This window comes from Talpa occidentalis, unplaced genomic scaffold, assembly GCF_014898055.3.
Source record: "Talpa occidentalis isolate TD23 unplaced genomic scaffold, MPIMG_talOcc4v2.1 talOcc4.17, whole genome shotgun sequence".
Classification (NCBI taxonomy): domain Eukaryota; kingdom Metazoa; phylum Chordata; class Mammalia; order Eulipotyphla; family Talpidae; genus Talpa; species Talpa occidentalis.
The window spans coordinates 50,269,531-50,281,002 of NW_023601754.1; the positions used below are offsets into that span (position 1 = coordinate 50,269,531).

Consider the following 11,472-nt stretch of genomic DNA (forward strand, 5'->3'; position numbering starts at 1 on the left):
ACCCCTTGGGAGCCCTCCCCACAGGCACCCAGCGTCCCGGGCCAGGAGCCGCCCTCCGGCCCCCCTCCCCAGCCTCCGGCCCCCCTCCCCAGCCCGCGCACCAGCGCCACACCAAGCACCAGGAGCCACGCTCGGCAGACAGGGCCGTTTATTGGCCAGCCCAGTCCCCCGGAGGGGCAGAGGCGGCCCCACCCTCTGCGGGGTGCCGGGGCAGGGAGCTGGCCTGCCTCCCGCCCCTCTGCGAGGCCAAGGCCTGGCGGGGGAGGAAAGACGGGGCAGGGGAAGCGCCGGGCCCAGAAGGAGAGAAAATAACAAGTGGGGGGTGTCGAGAGGGTCCGAGAGAGTTCTAGGCGGAAAAGGACGCCTCTTCCCCCGGCCTCCGCGCGCTCCCGCTCCGCAACGGCTCTCGGCGGGCTCCCTCCGGGCCTGCACGCCCCGTCGCACCACGTGGGCGCAGGGCGGGGGCGGCACCCTCTGTCCGTTCCTCGCTGGGTCTCCGGGGCCGGCGCCCCCGCCAAGCCCGAGGGGCCCCGCGCCCCCCCGGGCCCCGCCCCTACCGGGCCTCCCCGCCCCGGCACTCGCCGCAGCGGCCGCCGGCCTCGGCCTCGGCCCCGGCCCCGGCCCCGTCGCGGCCGCCGCCCGCGGGGTAGTAGCTCTGTCCGCAGCGGCTGCAGACCGAGGGCGCGCCCACGGCGTGCACGCGCTTGTGCCGGCGCAGCGCGGCGCCCTGCACGAAGCCCTCGCCGCACTCCACGCAGATGTGGGCCGGCTCCTCCGCGCCCGCCGCGCCCGGCCCCGGCGCGTCCCCGTGCTGCGCCCGCTGGTGCGCCAGCAGCCCGGCCGCCAGCCCGAAGCCCTTGCCGCACTCCAGGCACACGTAGGGCTTGGGCGCCGGCGCGCGCCGCGAGCGGGGCCCCGGCGCCCTGGCCCCCGCGCCGCCCGCGCCCGCGCCCGCCGCGGCGCCCTCGCCCGGCGCGCCCACCACGATGATGCCCTCGCCGTCGCCCACCGGGATGGCCAGCTCCCCGTCCGCCGCCGCCGCCGCCTCGGGCGCCTTGGCGCGGCGCACGCTGGCCGCCAGCACCTTGGCCGCCACGCCGGGCCCCGCCAGCTCGGGGTGCAGGCGCAGGTGGCGCGCGAGGCTCTTGGGCTGGCTGAAGCCGCGGCCGCAGCGCGGGCACACGAAGGGCTTGAGGCCGCTGTGCGAGCGCCGGTGCTTGGCCAGGCTCTTGCTCTGCGTGAAGCTGCGGCCGCAGTCGGGGCAGGCGTAGGCTTCTCGCCCGTGTGGATGCGCTGGTGCTGCATGAGGTTGGAGCTCCAGCTGAAGCGCTTGCCGCACTCGGAGCAGGCGTAGGGCTTCTCGCCCGTGTGGATGCGCCGGTGCTGCACCAGGTGCGAGCTCTGCGAGAAGGTCTTGCCGCAGTCGGCGCAGGCGTTCGGCCGCTCGCCCGTGTGCGTGCGCTGGTGCCGCGTCAGCTTGGACCAGTGGCTGAAGCTCTTGCCGCACTCGTTGCAGATGTAGGGCGCGGGCGGCCGCGGCCGCGGCGGGGGGCCGGCCGGGGGCGCCGACGCGGGCGGGGCCAGCTTGCCGGGGGGCCAGCTGGGCACGTCGTCGTCGTCCATGATCAGGATGTCCACTGCAAGGCAAGGGGCGGGTCAGAGGCCGCGGGGCCGCCGCGCGCCCTTCCCTCCGCGCCCGGCCCGGGGGAGGGGGGCCGGGGAGCCCCTCTGCCGCCCCGCCCGCCCCCAGCCCCGCCCACGGCGCCCGCCGTCCCGCGAGGCTCGCCCGGACGCGGGGAGGACCGACGGGACGCCGGCGGCGGCAGGGGCACGGGGCGGCCCCAGCGCGAGGCGGGCGTCGCGCCCGGAGAGTCCTGGCGCGGGGTGGGGGGGGCCCGCAGGGCCCCCCGCAGGCCCCTACCCCGGGGTCGGCCCCACAGCCGCCAGCGGCCCGACGTGCCGGGAGGGACCCCCGTTAGAGGTCCCGTCTGCCCGGAGGGACATTACGGGCCTTGGCCCTGCGGCGGCCCCGCTGGGGTCCGCGGGCTGAGGCCCGTCTGCCGCACCCCGACCTCTCCCGGCCCGGCCCGGCCCGGCGGCGAGCGGGAGCCCCGCCCTGCTGGAGTCCCAGCCCGCCGGCCCTCCGCGGCCCAGCCCCTCCCACCAGGCTCCGCCCCGCCCCAAACGCCCCACCCACCAGGCCTCAGGCCCCGCCCCTCACATCACGCCCCGGCTCCGTCCTTCACAAGGCCCCGCCCCCGAACGCCACGCCCACCAAGCCCCCCTCCGTCCTTCACAAGGCCCTGCCCCCAAACGCCACACCCACCAGGCCTCCGACCACGCCCCTCACAACGCCACGCCCAGCAGGCCCCGCCCCCAAACGCCACGCCCATCAGGCCTCCGGCCCCGCCCCTCACGAGGCCCCGCCCCTCAGCGACCCCGCCCCCCTCAGGCCCGTCCCGCGACGGCCGCCGCAGGGGCGCCCCGCGAGTCCCCTTCCAGGCTCGCCTCGGGTCAGCCCCTGCCCAGGCCCCGCCGCACCGTCCGCTCGGCCTGTCCCGAGGGCCCGGGGCGCACTGAACAGGCAGCGGGTGGGGACCCGAGCTCCGCAGCCACTGAGGGCGCACTGCGCCCTAACAGTCTCGGGCGCCGGCCTGCGGGGGGGGGGTGGGCCGTGGGCGCGCGCCGCTGCCGGCGGGGCAGGGGCGGCCTGGCGGGCACCGGCGCCCCTATCGGACGTCCCGCCCCCCGCGGCGGAGGGCGCTCTGGCCCTGGGGCGGCGAGCCCGGGCGGGCAGCCGGGATCCTCGGGGCGCAGGGCCGGCGCGCGGGGAGGCCTCCTCGGACCGGACCGGCGTGCGGGGGACTCGTCGGCCCCGGGCCCTGTGAACGCAGGCGGCGAGGGCGTCCTGCCCGCCAGCCAGGCGGGGCCTGCCGGCATCTCGGCCCCGCGGAGGGGCGGGGGAGGGCGCGCGGGCCCACAGGGGGTCGGCCCTTCCCAGGCCCTTCTCCAGGGGAAGAGCCGACAAGTCTCAGGGGTTCAGGAGCCCCGAAATGGAGCGCAGGGCCGCCAGCTGAGAAGCGGGGCGCAGCTACTCTCTGGACGGGCGGTGGGCCCAGGGCCTGGGCAGAACCGCCTGCGGGCAGGCTGGGGCTGGGGAGGGGGCGCCAGGCGGGAGCCCCAGCCGCGCCCAGCACCGCCCCTCCGCACAAAGCCCGATCAGGCAGATGTGGACGCTTGGGCGCCCCGCCCCGCTCCCGCCTGGCCTGTGTGTTGAAGACCTGCTCACTCCTGCCCCTCTCTGGCCACCTCTGCTCTGCAGGCCCCCTCCCCAGGCGCAGCCTGCACGTGGGGGGCTCTCAGCCCGCTCTCCCCCCAGACCCCTACAGGAGGCCTGTGGACCACCGGATGCAGAGGGCAGACTGTGTGGCCATCCTCGTCCTCACCTCAGGGACCAGCTACACTTGGGGGCCCTCAGCAAGCACCCCCTCCGCAGGCCCAGAGGCTCAGGCTCCTGGCACCCACGCATCCCTTGCCCAGCTGCCCACCAGGGCAGCCTTGCGCCCCCAGGAGGACTCTGGTCCCCATCAGGTCATTCCTGAGGCCACATACTCCCCAACAAACTCGAGGCTATGGGCTTTTATTTGGCCTTTCCACACAACTGGACCCCCCAAATGGGAGGAGAGAAGGTGGACACACCCATTGGACAGCGCCAGGAAGCCCCCGGCACCTCCACGCCAAGTCCTAGGGCAGAACTGGTGGGCGATGGGACCGCAACTGCAGCCCCAGGGGTGCCGGGCCACCCTGCCCGGCTCCACCGTGCCCTCAGAGCCCAAAGTCAGTGCCAGGAAGCAGGCCTGGCTCAAGGCCGCCCTCCAAGGGAACAGAGCACAACCCCACTTTCTGGGGCTGGGCACCCCATCTTCTCTGCCCAGAGGGGCCGCCCCGACTGTGACTTGCTCAGTGTGTCACTTCTGAGTTCCGCATGCTCTCGGGTCTGCGGGATGGCACTCCCGCTCCTCCAGCCCCGGTGCTCCCCGGGGCCTGGTGCTCCTCAAGACCGCAGGCTCCGCCTGGTCCTGCTCCCCAAGGCCTGATGCTCCCCTGGGACTGGTGCTCCTCAAGACTGCAGGCTCCTCCTGGTCCTGCTCCCCAAGGCCTGATGCTCCCCTGGGACTGGTGCTCCTCCGGGCTGCAGGCTCCTTCAGACCGCAGGCTCCTCCTGGCCCTGCTCCTCCAGGCCTGGTGCTCCCCGAGCCTGGTGTCCCTCCGGGTCTGATACTTCATGCTCCGAGTGCCCTGGCTGCAGCCTTCGCCTGACTGGTCCTCCATGGCTCCGGCTTCTCTTCACCCTCCTGACTCCAGAGGCCCCGTCCCCCCGTCCCCTCCTGTCCTACCTTGGGGACAGAAGCTGCTGCTCTCCACGCCTGAGCCCCCTCAGTGGCCTCCATGCCGGACCCCGGGCCGTGCCCCTCTCCCGGGCCTGGTCTCAGCAGTGGGGAGCCTCGCCCCCCTGAGCTTCCAGGAGGTGAGTTTGGGGCGCTTCTGGTTCAGAGCCCCCTCCCCAGCAACCCGTTCCCACGGCCACCTTCTTCCCTACGGCTCAGAGATCCAGCCCAAGGCTGGAGCCCCTTGGGCTGACACAGCTCCTGGGGCCCTAGCCCCACAAGCATTTACCTGGCTGGGGTGCAGTCATGTCCCCAGTCTGGGTGGCATGCCCCGCCCATGCAGAGCTCGGGCCCTGTTGGGGCTCCCCCACCCCTCCCGACAGTGCTGACCCGCAGGTCAACCTTTAGGGGTGGGCGCCTCAGAGCTGGCCCCAGTGGGGTCTCCCACCCCCATGCGTCACACTGGCCCTGGGCCCTGGAAGCCCCTCCTCACCAGCAGGGAAGCCCCACAGGCTCCAGGGCAGAGGCGGAGTCAGGGCAGGGGAGGGCCCCGGAGGTCTGGGCCTGGGGAAGGGGCTCAGCCCACGGCCGCTTCCAGGGCAGGCCGGTGCACCCCAGCCCCCGCACTGCCCCAGATGGAAAGCGCCTGAAGGTCCCGGGCCCCTGCAGGACCCGCTGGCACTGCCGTCTGCCACCTCCCTGCTCCGGCCATCAGCCGGACACACAGCCATGGCCTCCTTCGGCCCCGTGTCTCCCAGGAGGGTGCAGGTGGGGGCTCCAGCCACCCAGAGGAGGGGCCCAGACCCTGGACCGGGCCGTGAGGGACAAAGCCGTGCTCCCAGGGACACGCTGTTGGGGTGGTAGAGGCCCCAGCATCCTGCCCACACACCCTCAGGCTCCCACCACCCCGCGTGGCCCGGGAGGACTTCAGCGTCCCCAGGCGGCAGCTCAGAGGGCCTGGCAGGGAAGGGCGGTGCCAGAAGACCCCGCTCAGGGGCGTCGACCCAGTGGGGCTGCTCCAAGGATGAGACGCAGGCCACGTGGAACACCAGAGGCGGTCACCAGGGGTGCCAGAGTTGGGGCCGGGGGGCTGGTGTGTGTGACTATACCCAGGCTCTGCAGGGCTGCCCCTCCCAAGGCCCCATAAGCCCCCAGTTCCCTGGGGCCCCCCCAGCGTCCCCCTCCCCCCAACCAGCCAGTGGGGGCAGAGGGCAGGGCCTGACGTGCACGCTGTAGAAGGGCTGGCGGGGCTGGGACCCTGACCCTCCTCCACCACCCAGCGAGAGGCATGGGCAGGGGGCCTGCCGGAAGTCCCAGCACCCTGTCCCAGACCAGCCGGGCCGCACGCCTCCCCCAGGCTCTGCACCGGGATCTGGCCGCAGGCCGGCGAGGACAGGCCGGGTGGACGCCCCACACACACCAGGGCCCCACCCTCCCGGGAGCCAGGTGCCCAGCAAGGAGGGGGCTGCAGCTCGCCCAGGGGGGAAGAGGCAGCGGGCATGGCTGGACAGGGCGCTGAGGTGAGGGCACCGGCGCTGGCGGTCTGTAAGAATGCGAGAGGCGGCCCAAGAGTAGGTGCCGGAGACACAGCTGCGGGCAGGGCCTGGGGCTGGAGGGGTGTGCGGCCTGAGGCCAGCGTCCTGCCACGGCTCCCAGGGCCCTCGTGTGGTAGACAGTGGGGCCGTGCCCCGTGACAGCCCCCTAGTTGGCCCTGAAATCGCCCACCGGTGTGCGGAGAGCGAGGTTCACAGGAGACCCGGCTCCCTGAGCTGCCGCCCGCCCTGCAAAGGCAGGACCGGGGCAGTGGACACGCTGACCAGGCAGCCCGGGAAGGCTGCGGAGCCAGAGCAAGGGTGGCAGTGTGCCCGCCAGATCCCCCTGGCCACCTCACCTGGGTTCTCGTGGCTGGCCATCTGCTGGTCCTCAGAGTCCAGTGGCCCCGGTGACCAGGCCTCTTCCCGAAGCTCCATGGCGTCCCTGGGGGACAAGATGCAAGGACAGCATTTACAGGACCCTGAGGGCCACATGCACCAGCTCCAGCGGCGTCTCAGCACCCCGCAGGCCCCTGCCTCCCCCACCAGACCACAGCCTGGCCCTGCTGCCCCCCATGCCGGGCGCTGCTGCCCCCAAGCCAGACCCAACGGAAGGTGTGCCCATCCCGCCCACCCCCGCCCCACACTGTGCCCCAAACCGGCAGGTAGGCCCACCCACTGCGGCACCAGCTCCCAAGCCCCTCTGGACATGCCCGCACCGGAAAACAGGGGTTCACCCGGGTCCGCGCAGAGATGGGGGGACAAACCAAGCCACTGTCCTGCCTGCGCCGGGCAACACGGGCATCAGTCTCCGTCTGGCAAGCCTAGGTCCCGCAGGGCACCCCTGCTGTCCACTCAGCCTACACAGGGACCTTTAGGTCCAAATATGAGGTGTCCACGCTGTTACCCCCAGGGGTGTAACCCCACCCCCTGCAGGCCTGCCCCACCTCCAGGGGCTGAATCCCACCCCGTCACCAGGGCCACCCGTCACAGGCGCCTCATCCCACAAACAGGATGCTGAGGGCTCAGGCCCCGGCCGTCCCCGCTGTGCAGCGCCAGCGCCTCCCGGCAGGAGGGGAGTAAGGGACCCGCAGGAGCCCAGGTCAGCAGCACAGCCTGCGGCCAGCCTCCCGAAGAGCCTTCGGTCAGGCACCCCTCCCCTGAGGCTCCAACCCCCCCAAGACCCGCGCCAGGGCCCGCCGTGGCACAGACGGTGCTGAGGGTGTGGGTGCACGCCGGAACAACCCAGGGCTGCGGAGGGGTGCCCCACGCAAGGGGGACCCGGACACCCCCACTTGCAGGCATGGGGTGTGGGACACTTCCCAGTGGCCGCACTGCCACGGTGGGGGCAGCTGGGGCGGGGAAGGCGGTGGGCACACAGGGAGGCGCGGCCCCTCCTCCTGCCAGAGCGGGAGGGGGTTCCTGGAGCAAGCGCCCTGTCTGCAGGGCCCGGCCCCACGTGCCCACTGGGTGCCACTGCGGGGCCCTGCCCAGCCCCCCCCCCCCCCCCGCAGCCACCCAGCTCCCACCCAGGCGCCCAGCGGCGCGCAGAGCCGCGTCCAGGCGCACAGCCCCGTGCAGGCCCAGAGCCCCGTCCAGGCGCACAGCCCCGGCTGGGCGGGGGCCCCTCCCGCACGCACAGGAGCTGCGCAGCGACCAGACCGGGACAGGGGCTGCCGAGGTCTGGGGGGCCGGCCCGCAGGCAGCTGCGGGTGGAGCCTCTGCCCTCCAGGCACCGGCAGGGGCCGAGGCCGCCAGGGGTGCCCGCACAGCCGGGCCCGCGCTCATCACCAGGGGGCCGCACCGCCCACAGCAGGAGATGGCGGGTGACAGGCTGGGTGACAGGCTGCGCCGGGCAGGCGCCTCGGGGCACCGGGACGGGGCGAGGGCGCCCGAGGAGGGCTCCCGAGCAGCCGAGGCAAGGGCCGCGGGGGGGACAGGGAGGGCGCGGAGGGCAGTGAGGTCCCGCCCGCTCCCCGGCGCTCGGCACAGGGGGCTCCTGGGGCCCTGAGCCGCGCCAGCGCCCCACTTTCTCCTCGCGGCGAAGGCAGGCAGGGTCTCCGCCCCCCCGCCGCGCCCCCAGCCGCCCAATTAGCGCAGGATGCGCAGGCCGCACGGGTTGTTAAGCGCGAGACAAATTATCGTCATTATTGTTGTGATGAGTCCCGCCCACCGCCTGGCCGCGCGCCCGCCAATTATCCCTCCTTTCTTCCGCTGCCAGGCGCACCCCCTCCCCGCCGGGGTTCCCCTCTCCTGAGGAACCGGCCTCCCCTCCGCGGCGCCCCAGACCTCTGGGCCCCACGCCTGCCCAGCTCCCGCCCCACCACAGGAAAGCGCGGCCAGGCCCCTCCCTGCTCCGCGCCCCGGCCGGAGGGCGCCCCCGCCCCGCGCCTCCCCACGCCAGGCCCCCTTCCCTTTCCCCTCGGTCCGCAGCCGGAGGCTGCGCCCTGGGCGACATGCGCAGGGGGCCGCGGTGGGGGACAAGTGGCCCCTGACAGCCCGCGGGCAACCTGCCTGAGAGTGACAGCGAACCCCCAAGGTGTGGGAGTCGCCCAGAGTGCACGGTGGAGACAAGCCCGCCCGCCCCACCCACAGCGGGCCGGCACCCCACATCAGGGGGGCACTGGGGAGCCGGGGCCACCCACAAGGGGCAGGTCCGTCTGCAGCCCGCCAGCGGCAGGGGTGCGTGCAGCTTGGAAGAGGGCGCGCCGGGCGCTCACCCGGTGGGGAAAGCGGAGGCCGGCAGGGCGGGGCGCACCGCACCTGCGAGCTGCAAACTGGGGGCGCGCAGGCAGCACCGGGCAGCGGCTCAGCAAGGAGGACCTTTAAAAAGGTGCCTTGGCTCTGCTGCTCGCCTGGGCCACCCCAGCACACGCCAGCGGGGCAAAGTCCAGACCCCACTGCTCACAGGCCCCGCCCCAACCCCGTACCCCCCAGGCCCGTCCCCCACCTGGCTGGGCCAGTTCCCTCACCCTCGTGGAGCCTCCCACTTCCCCTCCGCAAGCCTGCCCCACAGCTCTGGGGCGCCTGCCTGCAGCAGACTGGGGCTCCCGGCGACCCCCCTCCCACCGTGGGACACCTCCCAGCGGGCAGCGCGCTGGGAAGGGGGCGCACGGCAAGGCATCCCCCCCAGAAGCCTCCCCGACTCCTCCTCCCAACAGGAGCCCCAGGGACTCATCAAAACAAAGCTCAGTGGCCTCCCTCAAGCACGCGGGCCCGCACACCTGGGGTCCGTGCGGGTGCTGGGGTCACCTGCCCCCACCCCAGAGGACAGCTCTCCCCACAAGGCAGGCCGCCAGGGTGCGAACCCGCCCACCACCTCCAGCAGTGGGATCTGGGCCTGCCCACCGGCCAGACTGGTGTCAGGCTGACCAGAGGGGCGGGCACTGACGGCTGAGACACGTGGAGGCTGGGGAGGGGGCGCCTGGACCACAGAGGTCCCCAGGTGGCTGGCGTTTGTTCTGGCCCAGATCAGCCACCGCTGCCCCTACCCGCACCACCTCACAGCCCGCCCTCACCCCAGCCCGTAAACAGCAGCAGCCGGACCCGAGCTGCGGCCAGGCTGACCCGGGCACCTCTGGGAGGAAGCCTGTGCTGTGTGCCCAAAGGCCGGCCGAGTCAACCACAGACCCCGGAGCAGGCCCCAAGGGCAGGGCTGGGGATGGGCGCGGCGAGGCACACACACTCTAGCTCCCACCAGAGCTGCTGACCCCGTGACTAGGGGCCCGACCCTGGGCGGCCCCAGGGACAGTCACGCCTGCAGGGAGAGTCTTGACCCTGCACCTGAGGGAAGAAGGCCCCGTGCCTTGTCCCCAAGCCCACGCCCGACACCTGGAGACCGGCCGGCCCACCTTGGTCCCCCCCAGGCCCCACCGTGGCGGAAGAAAGTCAGCGCCCAGACCTGCGGAGCCCTGGTCCAGAACACAGACCCTGCCGAGGCTGCTGTGGGGCTGGGCACACCCCCTAACCGGAGTGCCCCCTTCTGTCTCAGGCCTCTGAGGGCTCAGGACATGGAGTGCCCGGCACAGGGCCAGCCACCTGCCGAGGGCCCCCCAGAGCAGGGCCAGCTGGCCGCCGAGGTCCCAGCCTCAGCAGGTGGGGCCACGGAGCACCCGGGGGGCAGTGAGGCTGAGGGCTCCTGCCCCGAATACACGTGCCGCAGCCCCAGGTTGTGCCCAGACCTCACCATCGCCCTGCACCAAGCCCTGGCATTTCAGGAGACTGGGACGCTGCCTGGCCGTGGACTCCCCTCCCCACGGCCCCTAGGCCAGAACTGCCCCGGCACAGGCGCTGGGTCTGGCCGGGAGACAGGCCGGGCAGGGCTCCCCACCCGGGAGGCAGAGGAGGAACCGCCTGGGAAAGGGAAGTGACAGCCCCAAGGTCCCTGCCACACACACCTCACACCCTGCTGAGGCCCCTGGGCCGCGGCTGCAGCCCGGGGATGCCCGCCTGGCCTGTCCCGCCTGAGCACACACCTCACACCCGCCCTGCCCGGGCTCCAAACTCCTCCCCAGGTGACCGCGGCCACCCCTAGGGAAGCAGGTCCCCAAAGCAGCCCGCTCTCCGGCCAGGCAGGACCGCGGCCACCGGCTCGTTGGGACTGGAGAGGTCCAGTGCGCCGCTGGGCCGGCCGGCAGCGCTGGGGCCTGACCCAGGCGGGCCTGACCGCCCCGCTGACCCTCAGCCGCCTGCCGGGCGAGGGCCCTGGCCGCGAGGTGACCCTCCCTGCCCTCCTTCCGCTCCGGGGGCGAACAGTGGGTCGGAGCCGGACCTGGGAGGCCACCAGGAGGAGGGGGGCCGGACCGGCCGAATTAGGACCCGGTGCCGACGGTCGGCGGGGCCGGGCGCTCCGGGCCAGGAGGCTCACAGCCCCGGGGACACGCCCCCGGCCCGACGCCCTCGCGGGGCCCTCCGGGCGGCCGGTCGCCCGGTGCAGGGGCTCGTCGGGCCCCGGTCCGATCGTGCCCGCGTCGCGGCGCTGGGCTGCGGCAGGGCCTGCCCCCCGGACCCCGCGCCGGACCCCGGGACAGCACGTGCGCGGAGGGGCCCCGGGGCCCGGGCGGGGGCAGCGTCCGGCCCGGCCGGGCGCGGCGCCGACCTTGGCGGCCACTTCCCTCCGGCGCACGCGCTTCCTGCCGCCGCCCGCGAGAATGAATGGGCCGGGCCGGGCCGGGCGCGGACGGCGGCCACGGCGCGCGGGCGGCGGGCGCCGGCGGGGGTCGAGCCCGGGCTGCGGCCGCCGCTTCCGGCCCGGCCGCCGCCCCCTCCCCCCCCGGCCTCGACTTCCCCCGAGTCGCCGCTACTTCCGGCCACGACCCGCGGGACGCCGCGCGGGACGGCGCCCCCCCCGCGCCCCCGGCCCCGGCCCCGGCCCCGGCCCGCCGCGCGCGCCCCCGCCGCGCACGCGCACTCGCCGCCCGCGCGCCCGCCGCCCGCGCGCCGCCCCCCGCGCCCCCCGCGCCCCCCGCGCGCCCCCCGCGCCCGCCCCTCACCTCCTCGGTCCCGGGGCCGCCGCGCCGCGCTGCTGCTCCTCGCTCCTGCCGCGCGGGCGG

General features: G+C 74.6%; 1 protein-coding gene across 1 annotated transcript; it reads right to left on the bottom strand.

Moving 5' to 3' along the window:
• Positions 1–553: 553 nt before the first annotated feature.
• On the bottom strand, positions 554–11,472 carry ZNF787 (zinc finger protein 787). Its single transcript, XM_037515624.1, is given in 4 exon segments — positions 554–1,272; positions 1,275–1,637; positions 6,280–6,365; positions 11,413–11,472. Coding segments are annotated over 3 exon segments (1,161 nt in total). The 5' UTR covers positions 6,359–6,365; positions 11,413–11,472.